The 26,084-nt window shown below is 37.3% G+C and overlaps 1 protein-coding gene across 2 annotated transcripts in view; it reads right to left on the minus strand.

Annotated features, from left to right (window-relative positions):
* GPATCH2 (G-patch domain containing 2) overlaps positions 1-26,084 on the minus strand; it is a 173,207-nt gene that overhangs the window by 24,067 nt on the left and 123,056 nt on the right. For both annotated transcript variants that reach the window (XM_029935649.1, XM_029935650.1), the window contains exon 8: positions 19,580-19,650. In XM_029935649.1, coding sequence (XP_029791509.1) covers positions 19,580-19,650 — 71 coding nt within the window. The remainder of the gene's footprint in view (positions 1-19,579; positions 19,651-26,084) is intronic.

Raw genomic sequence — 26,084 nt, forward strand, 5'->3', positions numbered from 1 at the left:
GCCAGTCTGAAAGTTACTGCTCTGATGCAGAGATGGAGTCACAGGTAGACCCATTTCCAAGGCAGCTTTTGAAGTTGAGGGCTTTGCTCATTCAGGAGAGTTTACAATTTACTTGCATCGTTGAGTTGGCAGATACGGGCTCAACACCGAGCTCCGCTTTGATGTTCCGGAGAGTGTGCCATGACTATGTGTTGAGAGGGGGCTGACAGGAACGTCATGATTCCAGGTGCTGTAAAGGACACCTGAGGAGTAGGACCAGTATAGAGCAAAGGAAGATGTGGTTTCTACTTCTGCCCCCATATTGAGGAGGTAACAAACACTGGGTATTTTAATAATAGGTCAGTATATTTGAAGCTTCTAAAGGCTATATGGAGCTATTACTGCTTTGGAAAATGTCAGTGAGAGCATTACCATTTAACACAAACTTACTTGAATTTAGGTTACATTATTGTTTATTTGTGGAATTCAATTGGGAATCTTGACCCAGCTGAAATGGCGCCTCCTTTAGGCAGCCTTATCTGACTGCATTGCCAGAATGATGTCTCACTCCTTGGAGAAAATAATGTTTTCTATTTCAGGCTACAGCTATATATCGATATGAACGAATACTCTACTTAGACCGGATGCTCCTTGAATGCAGTGGGACCCACATCCGATTTATATTTTTAAGTAAATTTCCCTTACCACTCACAAGCCTTGCCAACATCAGGCACTTACTAAATCATTATTGAATACAATTTAACAAGGCATGCCAGAATTTTGATAGTAACTTGTTTTTATGATAATCAATATTTTTATTGAGGTTCCAATTTCTATAATGAATAAATGCTTACTTATGGGAATAGAAAACCACAAAACTTATTCAGTCCCTATCTTGGGCTTTGGGATATAAATATCTGTGAAATCAAGAGTGTACATGTAAGTCAGCTTTTAAAGTACAGGCAGGCACTTTGATATAATAGTGTTTCTGTTTTTACATAATTTTGCATTTTGCTTAAGTTGCTAAGTGTAACTTTATGAAAAGAATGCTTTGGGTTCCTTCTCTTTCATGATAGGTTTTGGCAGACGAATGAATAATGTGTACATAAAAGTTTTACACACTTGTTAGCAAACGCTTACTAGTTTGTGAAATATCCTGTAATAGCTAGGGAAGGTACCAGGACGCTTGTGCTGACTACAAGTACCCCGATGTTCAATACTCAAGAGAAAGTACTTCAGCATTCCCTTAATTCAATTCAATTCAATTCAATTCAAATACTGTACTTGTAAAATTGGGAGGGCATTAGCTTATATTCAGGATGACTTATGTCATCATGACCTTTGACCTTTCTCATTTTGGTAATTCAGGTCTACTACTCTTTTTATTTGGGAGGTCTACTGTCTTTAAATGTCAATGGGGACATATCCTAACAAAAACAAACTTCAAATATAAAAATGACGTCTTTCCTTTTCTCATTTATATACATACATATTACATACATATGTATGTATGTATAAATATATATATTTTTTTCTTTAGAAAAACATGCAGTCCTTTTTATTTTTTAAATTTCAGAAACTGAATGCCAAATGATTAAACAGCAATTGTATTAGTTGAAACTGTTGCCACTTTTTTTGTTAAATAATATACAAATAATCCAAAATGTTTAAAATTGCTATTTTACAAGAGTCAACAGTTTTGCTTAAAAAGAGATAGTAGATTTTAGAAAACTGTCAAGTTCATGTTCACATGCTTTAGGAATAAGACTTGGGGGAAAAGAGAGTACTGTGTCAGTTACCGGGCATTTGTCCTGTGAGAAGATAGTTGACCCGTTTCCTCACATGTGAAATGGAAGTAACAACAATGTCTACTTCACAGGGTAATTTTGGAAATTAAATGAGTTAAAATAAATGCATTGTTAACACTCAGAGAATCTTAGCGATTACAATATTTAACTGTAAAAAAGATGGGCAGTATTTCCCCTCAATTTTAGGTAGTATACTTTAAGTTCTCTCTCTTTGGTCCTTCTTACTTACATTATCCACTTATCATGAGAGGCAATATAGCACAGTGGTTAAGAGTGTGGATTTTGGAGCCAAAAGAGATGAAGTTCAATTCCTGCTTCCCCATTTAACAACTTGGGTGAACCTGGGCGAGCTACGTGATTTTTATGTCTCACATTTCCCATCTGAAAAAAAGGAAATAATATAGAACCAATCTCAAAGAGTTGATGTGAGGGCCAAGTGAATGTGTGGCTCACAGTATGTTCTCAGTTAAGTCTTAATAATAATTTCCCACAGACAAAGGAAACTCGTAAATGGCAAACTTAGCATTGTGTTAATTCTGGCACCTTTCTCTCCGCAATCATAAGCCTAAAGAAGAAGAGAAACTCAGTGGACCAGACCATATTTTGTTATAGCACAAATGGGGAAATGTAATAGATTTATCATTAGCTAATAAGGTCTATATATATTCTATAAACAAACATACAAATTTGTCATTCATGCTAATACAACAAAACACAGAATACTAAATCACAAGTTGTCAAGCTGATTTCCCACAGTCCTTTGTGTCCTTTTGATGAACCTTAAATTCTACCATAGAGAGGGCATAGTTTATTTGAGGAACTAAAACAAGTACACTGCAGCTGGTGTATATAGCGTTAGAGGTGGGGAGTACTTGGAGATGAGGCTGGAACAGTAAGAGGGGTGGACCAAGGGAAGCTTTGCGAACCATGTTGAGAACTTGGTCCTAAAGGCAGAATTGAGAAGCCATTAGGAATCTGTGTGTATGTGTTTCTATCTATTTATTTGTATGTGTGTGTGTGTGTGTGTGTGTGTGTGTGTGTGTGTTTACAGTTTTATTGAGAAATAACTGACATATACAATTCTATTAGTTTAAGGTATACATCATGATGGGCTGATTTACCTATAGTCTGAAGTGATTACAGTAGGTTCAGCGAACATTCATCTTTTCATAGTTACAATCAAAAGAAAACAAATAAAAAAAGAAAAAAAGAACTTTTCTCTTTGTGATGAGAATTCTTAGAATTTACTCTCTTAACAACTCTCCTATATGTCATACATCTGTGTAAGCTGTGCTCATCATGTGGTACATTCCATCCCTAGTACTCATTTATCTTAGAATTGGAAATGTGTTGTCTTCTGACCACCTTCCCCAATTCCCCCTTCTCCCACCCTATGCCTTTGGTAACTATAAGTCTGATTTTTTTCTCTATGAGTTTTTTGTTTGTAATTTCACATTTAAGTGAGACCATACAGTATTTTTCTGGCTTATTTCAATTAACATAATGACTTTAAGTTCCATCCATGTTGGCAGGCTTTGCTCTTTTCTTTCCCCCTGTGGCTACAAAATCCATTGTGCATATATATGCACAATTTTTTTTATCCATTCATCCACTGATGGGCATTTAGTTTGTTTCCATTATTTGGCTATTGCAAGTAATGCTTCTACAAACAGGGAAAAGGGTGCAGCTATCCTTTTGAGTGAGCATTTTTGTTTCTTTTGGATATATTCCCAGGAGTGAAATTGTGGGATTATATGGTAATTCTGTTTTTAACTTTTTGAAGATCTTCCATACTGTTTTCCATAGTTGGCTGCACCAGTTTAAAACCTATGAACAGTGCCGAAGGCGTCATTAAGAATTTTTAAGCATACACCAATAATTTGGGTTTTCCAAATGTCCTTCTGGCCATGTTTTGGAGAATGAATGGAGGGACAAGAGTGAGAGACTAAAAGGAATAATGAACGGTGGTGTCCGGGTTTCCTGACTAGGATATAAGATCCTGGAATGCAGAGATTGTAGGCAATATGTGGGTTCCAAACACATCCCCTAGACGTGCCCTCTATACATCTGGCATAACACTCCTTAAGCGTGTGTGGAAGCAGAGTATGAAACATCATTTTCTAAAGACGTACACACAGTACTATACTGAAAGACTAGAAAATCATGACCCACTAAATTTATCAGAGAAATGCATCCCTGATCCCTTATCCCTCCAATCACTTATTTCCCACTTAAAAATAAGCAGTTATGAAGAAGTCCTGGCATCCCATAATTCTAAGAAATAAGAAATAATCAGGTACTCTGGCGAATAGGGTGGCAGTGATAGTATTTTTTGAATCTATATAATAACATATAGTATAACCATAACCCCCCGAACACAACTAGAAAAGACAACTTCCAGAAAACAATTAGAAATCACTTCAGAAATGAAACTCGATTAGAACATGAGAATGAATAAATAGGATGGAAGTGGACAGGAGAAAGCAAGGAGAAATAGAAAATGCAAAGCATAAAAGCATTAAAAATAAGAGAAGAGAAAAAAGTTATCGCTTATTTTAGACAATCGATAATTACAGAAGACAGGCAAAGAAGATCCAATATATGTGTAAGAGAAACTTTTGAAGCAAAACCAAAGCAATGAAACAAAATAAGTATGAAAAAATTATAATTGAAGAAAATCTTAAAATTAATTTTAAGAATAATAACAACTACTTATGGAAAGAGCACACTTCATCCTTGGGGAAAAAACACGCAGAATGACCAGTATCAGAATACAGTCCAGTCAAGCTCTTGGGCTTTAAAGAAAAGGAAAATATCATTGAGCATCCTATCTGTGAAAAAAAACCAGACTCAACCAAGATTGAAAATTATGTTTTATATAGACAATAGGGTCACCTATTTATTAAGGAAAGACGATATGAACCATGGATTGTAAATCTGGCCAAAGTGACATTTACATATAGAGGTCATGGACAATCCCTTAAAAATACGCAAGAACTCAAGGAATATTGTTCCCATGAGCTCTTCCAGGGTAAAACAAAAAGAACAGATAAGTGCCGACTTCACATCTGATGAGGATCATTAACATGATATTTATTTGTGGAATTAATACTAAATGAACTGAACTAGAACTAAAACTAAAATTGAAACTAAGGAGACAGTATAGGATCCAACGGTTATATGTTTCAGGGAATGTACAAAGAGTACACCCAAAAATGGAGTGAAATGAAGAGTATGTAGGAAAAATAAAATGAATTTGTTGATTGATTATCGGTATTAGCAGAGTATCATTAACTTCAAATCCAATGCTTGGGAGGGGAATGAGAAGGGAAAAAGAGGTTACTAGCCAACTTTAATAAAGGTCATAGTAGAGAACTGACAGAAAATAGTGTCCTCTGCCCAACGTATTAACATAAATGTAATTATTAGGGAAAAAACCAAAAGGCCTCTGAAGGGTCAAATGGTTTATCAGAGTGCAAGATCAAGGAAAAGGAAAAATAGAGGGAAGTAGAAAAGAATACCTGCTTATTCTAAAAGTGGGAAAAAACCCAAAGAGCCAATGGAAAAATAAACCATAAATAGAACAGAACAGAACAATAGCTATCCACCCTGTTGAGGTGACAAGGTAGGGGCTAGACGTCTTTGAAAATAATTTTTTTGTGAAGATTTGATGATGAACCTGTAATCATTTTTATGTCATTATAAAACAAAGTTAAATAAATTTTTAAAAAGTGGTCTCTGAATTTTAAATTGGAACAAAAGAATCTAATTATACATTGGTATACCAATACTTACAAACAATTCCAAATGACTGTAAAACATAGGAATTGACTACATATTCCTAGTGAAATATATACTAAGTACAAAATAAACACATTTTGACTAACATATACTGAGCACAAAACAAAAAAAATTTAAATTCTTTTTACAGTATTTTATTTGGTGGTCATGATGATTTGGTGATTTTTGAGACTGTTACGTGTACAAAGAGCTAGATAAAATGAAGGCAGCCGACCCCTGAGTAACATGGGGTTGAACTGCATGGGTCCTGTCCTCTCATGGTTTTTCCCAATAAATACAGTACAGTATTATAAATGTATTTTTCTCTGCCTAATGGTTTTCTTAAAAACATTTTCTTTTCATCAGCTTACATTAGTATAAGAATACGGTATATAGAATACGTATTGTAAGGCTGGACCTAACAGACTCCATGATAGAGACCCCCCTCTAAGCTAAAAGGTCTAAGGTCAGTCTCTCCTGAACCATTTAGCCATTTGGCGGTCATACATTGCCCGGGGGTATCCAATCAGGAAAGCCCAGCTACCTCACCCCACATTCCTAAGGGTGAGGCCTGCAGATGGGAACTTTAGATAAGCCCCTGTTACCTAGTGTTAAAGTTAACCCCATAGGCACCAAACAAGACCCTGAACTCGCTCTGTAATTGGTTAATTTCAAAGATACCCTAAATGTTGTAATTGGGTCCCGCCACAAGTAACGGACGCTCTGAACAGTGTGTATGGTTAGAGCTGCTGCCAATACTGTTGTACCATTATGATTGGGTCACTGTACCTATGTCACAGTTTCCTGTAACTCCCCCTTCCCAAACCCCATAAAAACCCTACTCAGCCCTTGCTCGGGGCTCACAGTGCGGATCCACTGCGTTGGAAAAGTCTGTGAGTCCGAGTTTGAACCCGTAATAAAAGCCCTTTGCCTTTGCATGCGTGCCTCGGTTTCCCTGGTGGTTTCTGGTTTTGGGGTGATATTAAAATCTTGGGCATTACAGTATAGCATACAAAGAATGCATTAAGCAACTGCTTCTTTCCTCAGTTAGGCTTCTGGTTAACAGTACACTTTTAGTAGTTAAGTTTTTGGGGAGTCAAAACTTATGAAATGAGTTTTTGACCACACAGGGTGTTGGCAACCCTAACCTCCTCACATTGTTCAGGGCTCAACTGAAATTATTGTGGTGTCATTGAGAAGTAATATTTTCACTGCTGAACAAGATTAAAATCAGTGATGGAAAATACAAAAATACTGAAGTCCTGAATTTGAACTAAGACTATCAGTATGAAGTAATATAGATTTTTTTCTTTCTTAATCCTAACTCATTTCATTGAAAAAGGTTAGAAATAATAATACCTCTAACATCCAGATTGTAGTTTCTGAATCTATTTCTGTTCTTAAAGAAATGGCTAATCCCTGGTGTAGGCCAGAAAAGGTCCAAGGTTGCCTTGAGAAAGTAAACATACCAGATGGCAAAGAACAAAGACTAGTAGAGAGGAAACAGACTCAGGAACCAAGATAAAGAATCTTCCATTGCCTAAATAAAGATGGGCTAATTTTAACATCAATTAGGATAATAACGAATGAATTGAAACACATCATATGTGCTTAAATAAATGAGTTGAAAACAAAACAATAGTTTCACTGGTCACTTTCGGAAAATGTAAGGAACCAATTAATTTCAAAAACTAATAACTAAAGGGAAGAGATCAAGTATTTATCTTGCATTTCCTGCATGATCTGTGCTCAAAGTAATCAAGTAGTTGAAGGTGGGATGTGACTTTTAACAGAAGTAATCCAACCAATAAGCAAAAGTAAAATGACAGAATTAACATCTCACCATTCTGTCACCCCTAATGAATGAATCTGGGATCATTATACGGCTAATCAATCACAGAAAGAGACATAGAGTGAGAGAAGTTCTGAAACAGTCTCGTCCCAAACAAAACAAAACAAGACAAAACAAAACAAACAAGCTGAATATAATCAATTCTGTAGATTCAAATACCAATTACAGGAAGCACAAGGGACAAGAATCTGTGCAACTTGGATGAAATCAACAACATTCCTCAGAGGTGACAAACTTCATAGAACAGACAGCCTGATTTCTGCAACGAAAAACTTTCAAGGAAAAAACAGAAGCCCAGGGAGGGGATATATATGAATCAAAGGGAACTTCAGAGATGTGTACAACTGATCACAAGAGATAGACCTGATTTTGATACAAATTCACACAACGTATAGGATAAAAGATTATAAAATAATTGGAGAAATGTTAATATCAACTGTATATCTTCATATATCTTAAGAAATTATTGCTTCTTAAATAGATGTGATATTGGTACTGTGGCTTCTTTTCTTTTTAAAAGAGGCTGTTATTTTTTTAAAATCTTAAAAAAATTTTTTTTTTTATTTTTGATATGGAGAGAGACAGAGCACGAGAGGGGGAGGGTCAGAGAGAGAAGGGGACACAGAACTGGAAGCAGGCTCCAGGCTCTGAGCTAGCTGTCAGCACAGAGCCTGACGCAGGGCTCTAACCCACGAACGTGAGATCTGACCTGAGCGGAAGTCGGACCCTCAACCAACTGAGCCACTCGGGCGCCACAAGGCTGTTATTTTTAGAGAAACATACTGATATATTTCAGTTGAAATAATATGATAGATGGGCTTTGGGGTTGGAGGAAGGAGTGGGTAGGGATAGAGATGAAACAAGGTTGGCCATACACTGATAGTTAGCTAAGCCAAGTTGAGAGAGATACATTCAGTTTCGATTTTTCTCTGTATTTCTGCATATGATAGATTTTCCACAATAAAATATTGTTAAAAACTGCTTCTCCCATCCTGACATTGCAAGTGAAAGGGGTCTTTTCAACTCTTAAAACTGCCAGAATGAAGCCATTCTAGTTTCTCAAATCTTAGTGACACTCTCCATAATTTTTAAGTGATCAAACTTGAAATTAAATTAAGTTACCCATGAAGTCTACGTCGTCTAGTCTGAGTACACCTCTGGACTGTAACTTGATGTAAAAAGATTACAGAAATCCCTATCTGAGGTTTATTGTCCTTAGAAAGGATAATGCATAGTTTTTATTCCATCTTTCTAATTAGTAATTTAAGCATATGTTCAGCATTTAACTCTAAATGTTTGCCTTTTCCCCAAGCTCAAAGACAGCTGTCCAAGATTTGAATGCCAGAAAATATTTAAATATCAACATCTGCTGAATTATGTTAATTTAGTGTAATATAATTGGGCATGAGTTGGAATTGATCAGAAGTATATGAAATAAACAAAGGTAAATTCCCAACAATACCTTGGTATACAAACAAATCACTACAAAGTGATTTAAATATTTCTGAAGAGAAAGGGCAAGGAAAAAATACTGATTATAAAGAAGTGAATTCTTTTAAAGACACAGTTCTGGGGTGCCTGGGTGGCTCAGTCGGTTAAGCGACCGGCTTTGGCTCAGGTCATGATCTCACAGTTTGTGGGTTCGATCCCTGCATCAGGCTCTGTGCTGACCGCTAGCTCAGAGCCTGGAGCCTGCTTCAGATTCTGTGTCTCCCTCTCTCTCTGACCCTCCCCTCCTTCTGCTCTCTCTCTCTCAAAAATAAATAAAAAAACATTAAAAAAAAGCACAGTTCTTACTCTATGAGACATTGCTTTGTGATTTTTATATTTATTTTTAAATTGCCTCATAATTGAAAGGTAATTAAAATCAGCTAAAACAAGGGATAGGCAAATGTTTAATATTTGAATACTTTTATAAAATATTGAATAAAACATTCCAATAACTTATATGTGCATTGACTTTTTTAGATTGCAGGGTAATCCCTGTTATGTTATAAGCAGTTACACATGTCACAATTCAAGAGTTGATATAAATTCTGTTCTATAGACATAAAATACCATTAAAATATTTTTTAATGTTTATTCATTTTTTGAGAGACAGGTGGAGACAGAGTGTGAATGGAGGAGGAGCAGAGAGAGAGAGAGGGAGAGAGAGACACCTGAAATCCAAAGCAGGCTCCAGGCTCTGAGCTGTCAGCACAGAGCCCGACAAGGGGCTTGAACACATTAACTGGGAGATCAGGACCTCAGCCAAAGTTGGACCCTTAACTGACTGAGCCACTCAGGTGTCCCTAAAATAGCATTTTTAAATCCACAGTGTTTTCAACGTGGCAGATGAATCTACTAGGCTCATTCTAGAGGCTTTTAAAGTACAAATTATGAAGCAGTAGCTGTTGTTTATGGTATTGATGATTTAAGATATTAACTTTTATGGCAATTAGGAACGCTTGTTGTTTGGGGTTGTATTCTGGCATATATACACATTGGATGAGCATACCCGCAAATGTTCTTGTAATGAAGTTATAACACGTGAAGCAGTGGAAATGCAAACTGCTGTAAGATATGCACCTTCATCATTTCCTACGGGAACCATCTTTGTGAGTTAAAGGTTAGTTTTGGGTCCATGCCCATTTAACCACAGGACCAATTTGCAGAGTGCCAACTGTGAAACAGATACCTGTCTGAAGGAAACGGGACTCCACAAGACAAATTTATTTCAGCTACAGGTCACTGGAAGGAGTGTCAAGTGCTATTTTCCTTTATTAGTGACCATGGCCAAATTCAAGGGCTGTTCTAGGGGTGAGAGGCTGTGCATACTTTTAGTCACCTGAAACTATCCGGCTGATCTATCCGATTTCAAGAAAGAGGGGCCATTGTCATGTATGTTTCACCAGGAAGTACCGAATTGCTTTTTTATTTACCATACACTGGACACATTACATATTTCCAAATGGCAAATCCCTTTTTTTGTCTGTTTGGATTACTCATATTACACTGAAAAGATAGCTCTCAAAACTCTAATCGGCTGGTAAGTAATTTTACTTAGTATAATCACAATTTAAAATAACTCTCCATAATCATTAGGGTAAACTTTTGGCAAGGAGGGTCAGAATTTCTAGATGCCAAAAAGACAGGAGGCATGAGAGCTGGCAATTTGAAAATATTGCCTTTTTTAGTACAATACAATAATTTGGTCATATAGTGTAAAACAGATTAAATTCCTTAAAAACCATTTTATGTTGTATATATGTTATATTTTTGATTATTCTACTATAAATATCTATACCTAGAAGCTATTAAAAATTTAACTTAGAACACACATGCAATTAAATATATTCCAATTAAACAAATTTGGAATGTATACATTCTTATTAAAGGGAATATATAAAAATACATGTTCATTCATGTATACATATGAATGAATTAACAATTCTGAAAGACACTTTTCTATCTGGAGGATTGGGTATACCTTTTTAAAACAATGAAATTTAATGCTAATTGTAGGTGTGTAAAGAAAAAAATGATAACATAATAGACACTTTACTTTTAAAATTAGTTTCTAAAAGCAGTTTCAAGCCATTATTTTGGACATATAAACATAATGTACATCAAACATGAAATGCTGAGTGACATAACTTGCTTTATATTTTTTAGATTTTTTTTAATGTTTATTTATTATTGAGACAGAGAGAAACTGAGCATGAGTGGGGGAGGGGCTGAGAGAGAGGGAGACACAGAATCTGAGGCAGGCTCCAGGCTCTAAGCTGTCAGGACAGAGCTGGACACGGGGCTCGAACCCACGAACAGTGACATCATGACCCGAGCTGAAGTCAGATGCTTAACTGACTGAGCCACCCAGGTGCCCCATAACTTGCTTTAAAATATGGTGTTGACAGTGGAGCACTACGTGGCCATGAGAAAGAATGAAATATGGCCATTTGTAGGAAAGTGGATGGACCTTGAGGGTGTCATGCTAAGCGAAATAAGTCAGGCAGAGAAGGACAGATACCATATGTTTGCACTCATAGGTCTAACAGGAGAACAGGAGAGACCTAATGGAGGACCAGGGGGAGGGGAAGGGGGAAAGAGAGTTGAGGGGAGAGAGGGACGCAAAACCTGAGAGTCTGTTGAATACTGAAAACGAACCAAGGGTTGAAGGGGAAGGGGGAGGGGGGAAAAGAGGTGGTGGTAATGGAGGAGGGCACTTGTGGGGAAGAGCACTGGGTGTTGTATGGAAACCAATTTAACAATAAACTATTTAAAAAAATAAAAAATAAAATACGGTGTTGAATCATTAATTTAATATGACAAAGGAGGATTTGTTCTAAAATCCTATATTTGTTAACATAGGATAGGTAACTTCTCATCTAAAAAATTAAAATAAAGCATCATTTACTTTTGTTAATACATTTAATTTTGTTGCTACATTTCTGTGAAAAGCAATGTGAATTAATATAGTCTATGTCATTAACCAGAACTCGAGTGAACAGTTATCCTGTTCCAATTTATTAACAGCTGCTCAAAAATGTAGGAATTAATAGTTTCATTTATTTTTGGCAAACCTGCAAAATGACAAATAGGCTTATATCTGTTGCAAATTAGATCTCCTATTCCAGTAACAGATGACATGATGGGGAAGACTGAGCACCCCCATCCTTGAGCATCTTTGGACCTTTAGAAGATCCAATAAAGAATGGCTCCAATTCTATTTGTTTCAGTGGCCACACAATACAGTGATCTGTATCACCATGTAAACATGAATATGGTTTGTATTAAAGTCAGTAAAAAGGTTCTTCTAACTTAACGGAAGACAATTCATGTGTGTGTGTGTGTGTGTGTGTGTGTGTGTGTGTGTGTGTGTTGTGAATGTGATGGGATTTGTTGTTTCTCTGATAAAATCTATTGTCATTTTTTTTTTCATGTCAGGATTCTTTACAACTAATCAGCCAAGATGACAGCAAAGGGAAAAAGTTGATTTCTTTCTCCTCACTATTAGTTGCTAACATATGAAATAGAACACATAGTATCCAGGGATTATCAAATTATTTGATACTAAGTAAATGAAAAATGTAATGCTACTAAGCACTAAGTAAAAGTGAATTAACAACTGCTTTTAGAAGGCATTTCAAGATATAAAGTAGAATTTAATAATATCAACAATAAGACTGTTTTTACTTAATTTCAAATTATATATCAGATGGTTGGATGATTTAGCCTCTGTGTCTCAGAAGAGTAAATGACAAAAATCATGTAAGTAAAGAATCAGATTAAAGAAAAAAAGGATGCCAGATCTAAAAGGAAAGGCCCTGATATGATTAAAATAATTCAATAAAATTGAACAATTGTGGAAACAAATTCAACAAATATTCAATTTTTGTCAGACTATCAATCCTTTCGTATGGATTCTTAACAATAATAAAGGTTAATCATAAACATAAAGAAGTATTTAAAAAAGCGAGGTATTTCCAAGAATGGCACATCACTTAGTATCAGGCATCACTTAATATCAGGTATGTTTTACTGACTTTCGATTTGGGAAGCTATAGAAGCAGTGTGAAGTTATTTAATTGGAGTTTTAGATGAGGTTAAAGCAGAGGAAAAGGACTTTCTAACTTTTAGAAGTATAAATTATATTTGACTACTGAAAAAAATGCAAGGCTTGGATATCAAGTCTGGAATTTAGAAGAAAGATACGGGTTGAAGCAATAAATCTAGATGTCACTAGTGTTTCTATAAGACACTTAGAGGCACCGCCCTCCGGGTTGAGCTTAGTGTGTGAGTGTGTGTGTGTGTGTGTGTGTGTGTGTGTGTGTGTGAGTCTCATTTCGGCGAATTATCTACTGCATGCAATGACCCCTCAAAAACTGGGCCTGTTAATTATTAAATATCGACAGTGATAGGTAATACGTAGTGGTTTTAAAAAATGACAATTGTGTCTGCTTTCATTTATTTATTTTTTGAAAGAATTTTATATTTCCCTAAGTTTTGATTTGTGTTTTCAAAGGCTTTAGGGTATGTAAAAATGAGAACACGAAGAGCAGATTCTGAGATGCTTATTCAATATTAGATGAGAGATAATATACAATAGACTTAAGACAAACTGCCATGGGAAGAAAATGGATGGAGAGCTTTTTTAACGTTTAGTTGTTTATTTTGAGAGACAGAGTGTGTGGAGGAGGGGCAGAGAGAGAGAGAGAGAGAGAGAGTATCTCAGGCATGCTCCTTGCTGTCAGTGCTGAGCCCAATGCGGGGCTTGATCTCACGAACTGTGAGATCATGACCTCAGCTGAAATCAGGAGTCTGACGCTTAACTGACGGAACCACCCAGGTGCCCCTGAAAACGGACAGAGAACTCTTCAGAAACGGAAGGACGACTGGAGAATAAAACCTCACAGACTAATCAAATGGAAGTGTCAGATGAGAGTAATCAAAAAGACATAAGCAACACGGTGAATTCAAGACAGGAAGCCAGCAACCTCAAGCACTGGAACGCAAAATCTTGGTAGGTCACAGCAAAGGAAGATAAGAGGACGATGTTAGAGTGAAAAATTTTCACACCACTCAGTATCTGCTGCATCTGCTGCAGGATAAGGGCTTCCCCCCAGGGAATAAAAATGAAGGAGCAAACTAAAAAGAAGATGCGTTTCCTATGGAAACCAATTTGATAATAAACTATTAAAAAATAAAAAAAAATAAATAAAAAGATGTGTAAGACTAATATCGCTTGACTCAAAGAGATTATATTATACCCTTGTTTATAATTTGGGTTTGTTTAAGTTCGTTTACATTAAATCTATGTTAAGAATCAGTCCAGGGGCGCCTGGGTGGCTCAGTCAGTTAAGCATCCGACTTCAGCTCAGGTCATGATCTCACGGTTTGTGGGTTCGAGCCCCACATCAGGCTCTGTGTTGACAGCTCAGAGCCTGGAGACTGTCTTCGGATTCTGTGTCCCCCTCTCTCTCTGACCCTCCCCTGCTTGCACTGTCTCTCTCTGTCTCTCAAAAAAAAAAAACATTAAGAAAAATTAAAAAATAAACGTTTAAAAAAAAAAAAGAATGAGTCCAAAGTTTGATTACAGGACCCCCTGAATATCATGACTGAGAAGGAGGAGAATGCTAATTATGTTTACAATAAACACACTCATTTGTATTTCATGAGTAAGTCTGTGCATATGACGGAACGGCATGTTATGCCCAGCACCGTTGATGGTAGCTGAGGCCTGGGGGCGATGGGTGAGGAGTGAGAAGCCAGACAGGAAATCCAGAGGAACGCTGCCCTTTTAGGAGGAGAAAGCGCAGGATACGGTGACAAACAGAGCCCACTGCTGATGAGGTAGAGCTTCCTGAGAGAACTGACTGGAATTATTAAAGTATGCTGATGCTTTCCTTAAAGGAGACTTTTTAGTAGGGTGTCACCTCTTTGGTGCTGTCGGCCATCAAACGGTCTCAGAGTTGGAAAAGACATAATCCTCTTGTACTCACCACCGACTGGAAGAGCCCACATGCACAGTAAAGTGGATATGGTAAAAAAGGAGAGAGAGCATAAACTGCAGAGCTGGAGAACTGCCAAACTGCTTTATAGGTAGTGGCCTCGGTAAATATCACCCTGAGACCCTTCTATGGAGGTCCTGACAACGGTCCTGTGGAGCTGAGGGCGAGAAGTATAGGCTCCACAGGCTAAAGCCATCACCGCACAGCTTCCGGGAGGGCGGCCTACCTGGAGGGCCTGCCGTAGGCGCGCACTTCGAAATCGCAGCTTTGAGTCATTAACAGCAGACCACGTGTGCATGTATCGTTTCTTACCTGCCTGCTATGTTTTGGGAGTAAATGATCCTAAAATTTATTGATTGAATGCATTACAGTTCTCTCTTCTAACCTTTATATTTTCCACAAGTTGAGAAAGGGAAGTGCGGTCACTCAACCAAAAGGGGTAAGAAAAGTCAAGATGATATTAAAAATACTAGAGAGAAAATGGCTTTCAAGAAAGAAACGTAGAGAAACACATATAACTAAGGAAGGCGGAGAATTTTTGCCTTGCGCTTAATAAAACTTGTAACAAAAATTAAACTTGAGCGAGTCTTTCTCTCCTTGGGCTTATTTCACCTTTACAAACTGTGTTCCCTTGCCTAAGATGAATGTTACTCTTAGAGACACAGGAAAATATACTGCATCCACAAAACAAGACGCGGAGGATATATGAAATGAGTGTTCAAAGAAATAAGGTGAGCTCTTGGAAATGAGAAGTGTAAGGGAATTTTTTTTTTAATCAATAAAAGGTTTGGGACATAATATTGATAAAATTGCCCAGAAATCTTTGGAGACAACAATATATAAGAGAGAAGTTAACAAAACTGGAGGATCATGGGAGGGCATGCCAACATCCAAACCACATGAGGGCAGAGAACATGGAAAGCACTGAGGACTCCGGGCACTGGAAGAATGCCTTCAAAATCCTGAGGCAGAAATGGTTCTCAAACCAGAATTCAATCCCTAGCTGGATCAATCAGTGTAAGACTAGAATAAACAGATTTTCAGACATGCAAAGTCCCACCAATTTAACCATGACCGTTCTCTTTGTCAGAAAGCTCAGGAGGAATAATGGCGTGGGATCCAGGGAACAGGGAATCCCATGTTGGAGAGACAACGGAAATCCCAGGGACGATGATGGAGAGAAATCCCAGGGTATCAGGTGTGCAGCCGGTCCAGACAGCAAACAGTTCAGAATCGATCTGAGAAATGGGCAGTTGTAAGAGGGATGCCACCACAAAAAAAAAATTGAGAGGGACCACACTTCTTTGTAGAAGTGGTTGATGAACGGGGGTGAGGCACACGGAAAACAAAGCAATGGGAAACAAGACAGCTATCTCCATGACAACGGGAAAGTTATACATCTATGAATAATATTTACATACGTAATCACATTAATGCAGAGAATGAATATTGATTTGGTCTCACGATTATGACATAGCTCCTAGAGAGAAAGAGAGAAAGAAAGGCAGACAGTGTGTATGTGTGTGTGTGTGTGTGTTTGTAAGGCACACAGCAGGAAGTCAGTAGGTAATACCGAACTAAGAACTTCAAGAAACAGTAATATAACCATGTGATTTAGAAGAAATGGCTAGAAAGGTTGAATGTGTTTTCTTCAGGGTGAAAGCAGAGAATGGGGAAGGACAGGCCTCAGGCCTGCTGTGCTTTTTAGAAGCCTTACCGAATGATTTGCCATTCTAAACTAGGCACAAGAAAAATGTCATAAAAACATAAAATTTAACAAGTGGCTAGGAAACTCACAGGTGGAAGTAACAATACCATCCTTGGAAAGAAAATGGTTTTCAAGAAAGAAACATAGAAAAAGACACATAGAGAAGCTAACACTTGAGCTCTTCCATTTTAAATGCTTTACGGGCATTAACTCATGGATTTCTTACAACAGTGTGATGGAGCAGCTGCTACCATGTTCTCTGTTTCACAGATAAGTAAACTGAGCGAGAGCGAGGGTAAGGGTTTTGCTCAGATCACCCGGCTGGTAAGTGGAGAAGTGGGAACAAGAAGTCAGGCAGTCTGACTGTAGAGTTCCCCGCTCTCAGCGCCCCCTCCCCCTCCGCCGCCATGGACTCAGAGCACTTTACTGGTGCAGACTGAATTTTAAATTCATTCTAAAAATATTTTACGTAACAAATATTTATTGTCCATGTATCAGGCATTGTTTTTGGTACTGAGGCTACTCCAATGTTAAAAGCCAAGTCCTGCTCTCATGAAGCTTAAAGACATGGGTAACAGAGACAGTCAGGAGACAGATGAAGCAAAGTCTAATGCTTCTGGTGGACAGTGAGCTTTTTTTCACACTGAGCCGAGAGACCCAAGGGAAATGGGGAGCAAGCCATCAAGACAGCTGCAGGGAGAGGGAACAGCACATGCCATGGCCCTGAGGCATGAGTGGGGGAACAGGAAGCTGGGGGAACAGGATGGAGGCCACTGTGCAGGAATAGGAGAGTAAGACGAAGTGGGAGAAGATGACAGGGAGAAAGCAAAGCTCCTGGCCCGATCACAGATGGCCTTGAAGGCCCACGTGAAGACTGAAATAATAGGGAAAGCCGAGGGGGACTGTATTTAAAAATTTCTTAGAGATGTTCATTGACATAAACAAAAGGCAGTTAAAGTGTACAATTGGATAAGCTTTGGCACAGGTATATACATGTGAAACCATCATCACAGTCAAGATAAGGAAGATACTCATCACCCCGACAGTTTCTTTATGCCCTCTGGTAACCTTCCCCCAGGAGCTTCCTGGCCCTTTTGCCCAGGAGACAAGTCATCTGCTTCCCGCCAGTTCAACATGCTCTTGCTGCCCACTATTTAGGACCGTCTTTTGAAAAGTCCCATGAATCACACACCAATATTACTATCACTTTATATAAACAATGGTGGTTTAAATTTACCTCAATCTTTCTTAGTTTATTGGCTCTGCATTCATTCTTGCATCTCAGACTTTCCTTGGGAGATCATTTTTTGGAAACACATCTTTTAAAAATTCTTCTAGCCAAGGTCTGCTGGTGGTAAATGTCCTTAGTTTTTGAGAATCTGAAAATGTGTTTATTTCAATTTCACACAGGAAAGATGTTCTTCTAGGTTGTCAATCTACGTTCACTTAGGACACTGAACATGAGTCCACTGTGTTCTGGTGTCGTTGATGCTACCGAGAAATCTGATGTATAGGTAACATGCCTTAGTAGACAATTTGTCCTTTCTTTCTGGATTCTTTTAGGATCTCGTCTTATTTTTGGTGTACTACAGTGTATGTGCCTAGGTGTAGATTTTGTTTTATTTATGCTACACAGTATGCGTTGTGCTTTCTGTATGTTTATCTGTCTACAACATTTATCAGTTTTAGGAATTCTTAGCCAATATCTCTTTAAGTATCACGTGTTTTTTCTTTTTAGCATTTCTATATTTTTTATCAAAGACTATGATTAAATATATCTTAAACTTTTTTTTCTGTGTCTCTTAACCCCTCTTTCATATTTCCGTCTCCTTATGTTTTTATGTTATATTTTGCTCTATTTTGTGGATATATCTGTATTTTACTGATTATCTCTTTAATAATCATATGTCTCGTTTCTGACAACTATATGGTTTTTATTCAGTTTTGCCTGTTAATGCTAACAGTGATCTGTTGCCTGCTCATTTGATTTCTATAAATATTTCATCCACAGTTATTTATAATTGATCTGTATACATTTTATACTGATTATGGTTACAATTTTAGGATCTCACATTCTTAGGGGTAATATATTGGTTTTATGTTGACCATCACTGATGCTCAACTTACACGTTTGACAGTTTTTGACTGTCTAAATTAGGCAAGCTACTGTGTTCTCAGTGGAGGTTAATTTGCACAACATTGTACTTTAAAGCTATATTATATTGCTTGCTTGTGAATGTTAAATAGAGTGGCTAGCACATGAGGAACAAATGGGAAGCCAGGGGATGCAATGGTCTGAGGTCAGTTATCTTGTTAAAATTTGAGTAAGTGGAAATCTCAGGGTGGTAGTTCTGATCAATATTCCGATAGCCGCTTTCATCTAAATAAAAAATAAGTTTTCAGAAACACCACATGCAAAGTTTGAAAATATATGTCTAAGACAATCAACTGAGAATAATAATAATTTCTTTTTAAAGGGGAAACATAACATCAACTCAGCAATATAAAATGAACAAGAACCCAGAAGCACTTCTTAAGAAGAGTGTTCTTTCTATATATCCATTTATATCTTATTAGTATAAATATACATGTTATTCTCTCAGAAGGTCTAAGTTCCATTTAAGTTTGAGGGAAAAAGACGAATTCTAGTTTTTTAAAGTATAAAAAAAATGATTATTCTAAATCCCAACATAATATTCAGTAGTAATGGAAAAGAGACATTTTCTTTTCTTTTTAAAATTCATTCTTTATTTTTCACCAGCTTAAAAAAAATAAAGATAAAATAGGGTTTCTCTATTCATTACTGGTAATCTTGAAATATATTCTAATAAACAATGCATAAAATATTTGAAACTGGTTCTTTGGCCCCAAAGTCAACCCAACTATAAGTCATCCCATCATATTGGCATGGGAAAAAAAAGAGACACATAATCCGAAACAGAAGTGATTTTGAATTGCTTACCTGCTGGCTGTTTTCACAGAAGAGTTTTTCTTGTGTCCTCTTTCAGCTCGGTTATCTCTCAGAAGCTGATGCTACACAAAGTGTTAAGACAAGGTTGTAGAAACAGAAATATTTTCATTATATTATTTTTTAAGTAGAAAGTGTTCTTGTTCAAAGGGACACGATTTGTTCACCTGCATTACTTTTTTTTTTTTTTCCTACTGGTTTCTCTCAAAACGAAGACCATGACTTTAGCTAGGGACGCCATTGCCACTCTTGTAAAACCGTTGGTACGAGTTGGCAATCTGGTGCCTTCCCGACAGCAGAACCACTCCTACAGCTAGTTCGTATATAGTCCAGAACCGGAGGTTCTAGAACTCAGCTCTCGTCCTGGTTCTCTGGAGCCGTCTTGGTGAAAGTAGCATAGCCTCTCTCACCAATGGCCTCTGCCATTGCGTTCAGCTGTGAATTTTTTGAGACTTTGTCATTTATGCTGACAAAAGATCTAATACTATTTTCTCTGTATCGACTGGCCTAACATGGTAAAGGAACACACTTAAAGCATTCTTTTTCAAAGAAATTATTGGCTTGGAAATATATAATTAGAAAGTATGTATATGTATTGGATCGCCTCCTCAAAATGCTTCACCATCCCTTTCCTTTCACACTTGCTTTACCCTAACTAATTGGAAAGAGAAAAACCCCAGAGTAGTCAGTACTCTCTACTATGTGTTCACTCAAACTGCAGCTTATCTTATTTATGCAGAAATATAATTATACACAAGACTGGGTCAAAAAGAAGTTGCCTAGCATATTAGAAATTAACCCTAACACAAAATGGAAATCCTGGAAACATTAATGCAGGATAGACCTAGGTTCTAAACCCAGCTGGGCCAGTAACCAACAAGTTACCAGGTTTTAACAACAGATTTACCATTTACCCACTGTGTAATCACAGGCAAGGTACTTAACCTCCATGTCCAATCCATAAAATGGAGATAATAATAGTATCTACCTGTAAGGCCACTGTGAATGTGAAACAAGATAAACCATGGGAAATGCTTAGCACCATGACCAAAATGTTAGTGCTGAGAAGATGGTTCAAATGCGACCATTATGATTATAATTAATGAGATTGGGTGTCAGTGGGTATTGTCTGACCAGGATTAATACTTTTTGATAAAAAACTTCTTTGAACTATTGAATGGCATTATTTGGAATCAATTATTAGTGACATCCAGCCATCTTGGAGAAGGAATGTAACTTTATTAGATCACCAAAAATGGAAATGCCTTAACTAAGAGGATCTTAAATCTCTCTTAAATATCTACTTTGTTCCTTCCCCACTACCCCCATCCGAGGCCAGACTATCACTTTCTCTTAGTTGCCATGGCCTCCCTGACTCCAGGCTCGCTCCTATCCGATTCATTCTCCGCACTGCAGCCAGTAATCCTAAAATTAGATCCGGTTACATGACTCTCTGAAGATAAACCCTAAGTCTGGTACAAAGCTTCCATGGCCATTCATAATTTGATTACATTTTAAACTTAATTGATTATGCTTCCTCCTACTTCCAACCTAACCTTCTTACTTCTTTTTTTTTTTTTAACTTTAATTCCAGTTAACATGCAGGTTAAATGTTAGTATCGGGTGTACAATATCATGATTTGACAATCCTATGCTCATCGGGCTGAGTGTACTCTTCATCTCCTGAGTCTATTTCACCCATCCTTCCACCCCGCTCTGGTCTAGTAATGGTCACTAACTCCCTTCCGTCACAATTACCCATCCCTGCCATATTGAGCCTTTCAGACGGGAGTGTGTACCACGTTCTTGCTCACCTGTGGCTCCTTGCTTCTGTTATACATTCTGCTTGCATTTCCAAGGCCCAGCACAATGGCTGGAACATTTTTAGTGCTCAATAAATATTTGTTGAATGAATGAGTGATTGAATAAGTGAGATAAAGAAATAGGGAGTGAGATCTAGTATCTGATAGGTAGGGAGGCTATATCTCATTATTACTACTTATAGAAAATGGCAACCAATTATCTTAAGTCCATTAATCTGAAAGTGTTTCAATTTAGAAACACTTCGTACCATGAAAACTAAATTGTTTCTGAAAATAAAATAATTAATTACTTTGGCATTTCTAGGTCTAGTGCCTTTAAAATATATATATATACAAACCAACATTTGTGACACAGATAGCTAGAGGTGAGATGATAAAATCTCTACCCCCACCTGAAATGAATAGTAGTAGTTAACTAACTTTTCTAATTTTAAGATAAAAGACAGATATGTGATCACTGTTCCTGAAGTTTGTGTTAAAGCAATTAAAACAAAGAACTCAAAATCCCAAATATAACGGTCTGAAATAAGAAAAGAATGCTATAGTTTAGTTTTGAAAATGCAACAGTAATGACCAAAATAAACGTCAGGCTGTTCCTAGTAGGTGTGGATAGTTCTCAGACAGGGGATCCCCCTGGATCAACTTAAAGGGGACAGCACCTTCTGTGAACCCTGATGTGAGAGCTCTTTCTAGAACATTCATATGAGAATTTCCTTTTCTCCTCAAATTTACTGTTTCGATGGGCTTTGTATATAAAAAGAGACAAATATTGGAATTATTTAATACAACGCTCCTGTATTAAAAAGCCATCACAAAATTTCTCACCTTATCAATACAACTCTAAATCTGGGTGTACCTTTTGCAACTTTAAAATCAAATGCAGACAGGGATACCTGGGTGGCTCAGTCAGGTTAACCTTTGGCTCAGGTCACCATCTCATGGTTTGTGGGTTTGAACCCCATATCAGGCTCTGTGCTGACAGCTCAGAGCCTGGAGCCTGCTCTGGATTTTGTGTTTCTCTCTCTCTGCCCTCCTCTGCTCATGCTCTGTCTCTCTCTCTTTCTCAAAAATAAACATGAAAAAAAAATTTTAAATCAAACTCAGATAAAAAAAACATAAACTCAGATCTATGGGTCATGAATCTAATAAGTGAATATGGGAGTCTAGATCTTTTAAGGGGCAAAGATGAAAAACAATCCAAAATGTTAGAAGAGGAAGCATATATTTGTATTTGAGAGGTTCTCAACACATTTCTGCTCTGCCCCAAAGACCAAGAGAAAGGATGGCAGGGTGAGGTGGGGTCGGGGGTGGAATTGGTCGTGAATTCAAGATAAAAGACACAAGGGTCCTTGAGCTCTAATAAGTAAGAATAGCTCTTCAGGTTTTTGAGAACATCCTCACTCTTCTTACTGATAATCCTTCTGTGTCCCTGGACTACTATCAGTGTCACAAGTGAGGTCAATTTTCAGGATTCTGACTCGACAATGTCAACTCTGATTAATAACAGGACTTCTGAATATGGTGCGAAGTGTTTCTTACCTTCCAACTTTCAGATTGCTGGACTTGGGCCAGACGGAGACACAAGTCCCTGATTAGTGACCTGCAGATGTATATTAAAGAATGACTCTCGTAAGAATTAGGTTAAAATTCGTAAACACAAAACCTAGTACAACGTGAGGTTTACAAAAGGTTCACAATTTTTAAAACTGCTGAATTAAACCAGGAAGGGAAGTGTTCCTCATGGATGATGGCTCTTACTGTGAGAAAGGGAGCTGGGGACTGCTGAGGTTATTCATAACATTCTTACAGGATGATCACAAACTTCAAATCCCTAGTACAAGAGAAGAAGCCAAGAGAAGAATTCTTTTTCCACAGTAATGGTCTCGTCACCACCTGACATTCAGAGGCACTCAAGAGCATGTGGGTTTCTTGTTAGCGGACACTTCTCAGTAATTTCTCAAATGTCTGTACAACTTCAAGTCTCCTCACACGTGGGCTCTCAGTGTCCTCACCTTAACAGCAGAACTAATACCCAAACTGTGATCAGCGATTCCTTAAGATACTTGTAAGTTCAGTCGAAATGTCAAATCATTAGATGTTCACAGAGGAAAAATCAGGATTAAGTAAGACGAAGCAAAACAAAAAGATGATGCTTCATATAGTTGTCTTTCTTTCCTTCCATTTCTGAACCGACTTTCGTATGTCTCTTGAGCCCTTTACAACTGCTCTCTCTGTGGTTTTCTCAAACATTTCACAGCATACTGCCGTTATTGCTTTCCTGCCCCAGGTTAGGACCACCAGAGGGGAAAAACTATGTTGTTTTTCTAAAACCTTCTTTTGTAAGGATAGAGAGTATCTTGTGGATAATGGCTGATGGGCAGTAGTTACTTAGTAAATGTAATAAAATAATGAGAAGTACCACGGTGTTAATGGCTATGGGATTTAGCTCTAAAGAACAGAAGGAGACGGGGGAAGGAGAAAGGGGTAGGATTAAAAAAAGGCGGGGTTAATGGTATCATTTCTTTATGTTGAGAAGGTGGTATGCGAAAAATGAAAGGTGATCATGCATGCTAACAGTCATTCATTCAACAGGGTGAAGGAATTTACTCTTCTTCACGGTCTTGCATTTCATCACTTGCATTTGGTTTAGCAATTTCCTGCACTAGAGTTAGATTCGAGGTGAGTTAAGAAATTCTTATCCCTCAAAATGTAATTAATCTGTAAGTGTATTTTATATGTACACTCAGGTACAGTCATTCCTCACCATTCACAGATCCCATGTTTATATGATTGCCTACTTGCTAAAATTTATTCATAATGTTAATATCAATACTTCTGGCACTTTTGCAGTCTTCTACAAACATGTACAGGGTAGTAAGAATTTGGGTCCCCTGTCACACACGTTCTCCACTGAGGTCTGACATGGTGATGTGCTGTTTTCTCGTTTCAGCTCTCGGAGTGTAAACAAGTGTTGGGTTTTTTTTTTTTTTTTTTTTTTTTTTGCAGTCTATTTAGTGCTATATTGTGGGGTGGGTTTTTTTTTCTTTGCATTTTTCTGTTCCGGTTTTGGTTTTATCATTTAATATGGTCCCCAGGTATAGTACTGAAGTGCTGTCAAGTGTTCCTAAGTACAAGGCTGTGAGAGGAAATACATCCACTAAAGAAGCTTTCATCAGGTATTAAGAATCAATGATATATATTAAATAAGGTATTGTTCAACACAGAACACGCATGAAACGAGAATATGTATTGATAAGTAAATGAAAATGTTGTGACCTCCTTGAATTTTTGTATTTTTTTCCCTTGGAGCAGTGCTTCGGTATTTGCTACTTTAGTGTTCACATTGACTTTTATAGAACACAGCTACCGCAGGTAACGAGAACCCACTGCATTCATTCATTAATAAATTACCTATATTCAAGAAAAAATGTGAAATGATGTTTCAAAGTTTAAGCAAAAGCCTGATGTAAAAACTGGTCAAATAGAATAAAAATTTTAAAAAAGAGCATTGGTCAACTTCTTTTGTATAGGTTATTAGCTATTAGTTGATTTAAAAGTTTGACTGGAAACAACCAGTTATGCTGCGATCTAAAACACAACTTTGTAACATCACTTTAGTACCTTTCTAAAGGGTAGAAAAAAAGCCTTAAAAATTGTATTTGTAGATAATCAATACCCTGATGTGACTTACTACGAGAAGCAGAATCTTCTTGTAAGAACTGCATGCAGAGGGCTGTGAGCCATGCAGGAAAGCAGAAAGCCTACTGTTTACATTATGAATAAGCTAAAAACTTCAAAGATATAATTAGTTTGGTTAATTTCCAAATCTTTAGAAATAGTGGTCCATATTATACTATTAATGTGAGAAGCGTCTTAAAGGGTACAGTTGCTCTCATGGAAAACAGCAAGTTTACAAGATACCTTTAAAACTGAATTCACATGACATTTTTCTTTAAGTTCCTGTGTGTTAAGAAATAAGTAGAGTTTATAATGAAGTATTTGGCACCCTCCTTTAAAAAAAATTAAGGTGTTTTTTAAATGTTTTTTGAGACTTTATTTATTTTGAGAGAGAGAATGGGGGAAGGGCAAAGAGAGAGGGAGCGGGAGGGAATCCTAAGCAGGCTCCACGCTGTCAGTGCAGAGGCCGATGTAGGGCTTGAATTTGCAAACTATGAGATCATGACCTGAGCTGCATACAGACGCATAATTGCGTGAGCCACCCAGGTGGCCTCAGCACCCTCTGTTTATGAGTACAAGGTTGTGTATATACAACCAACTGTGGACCTTCTCACCAGTTTAAGAAACAAAATATCACAAATATATTACTGTTGTCAATGATGATTACCAAGTACACGCCCCTCTTTACCTAACTACCGACCGCCCCTCACGGAAAATGATCCCCTTGGCTGTAAAGTTTTTCATTCTCATGTATTTAAAGGTTTTTTATACATATCATATTTTTGACCCACTTAGAAATAACTTATAATTCAAAATTAAAAAAGAAAACGCAACAAGGATGCAAAGTCTAAAATGCATAGGCTTTAAAACTTATTAAAATCTTAAGCCCTACATTGCTGTAGCACACTGCAGAGAGAAAACGAATACGTTCAAGGGAAAACGAAACTTGTCCTTATTTTATGTGTAATGTTACCTGAAATGAATGCCAAGTTTTTGTT

Source organism: Suricata suricatta, chromosome 3, assembly GCF_006229205.1.
Source record: "Suricata suricatta isolate VVHF042 chromosome 3, meerkat_22Aug2017_6uvM2_HiC, whole genome shotgun sequence".
NCBI classification, from domain to species: domain Eukaryota; kingdom Metazoa; phylum Chordata; class Mammalia; order Carnivora; family Herpestidae; genus Suricata; species Suricata suricatta.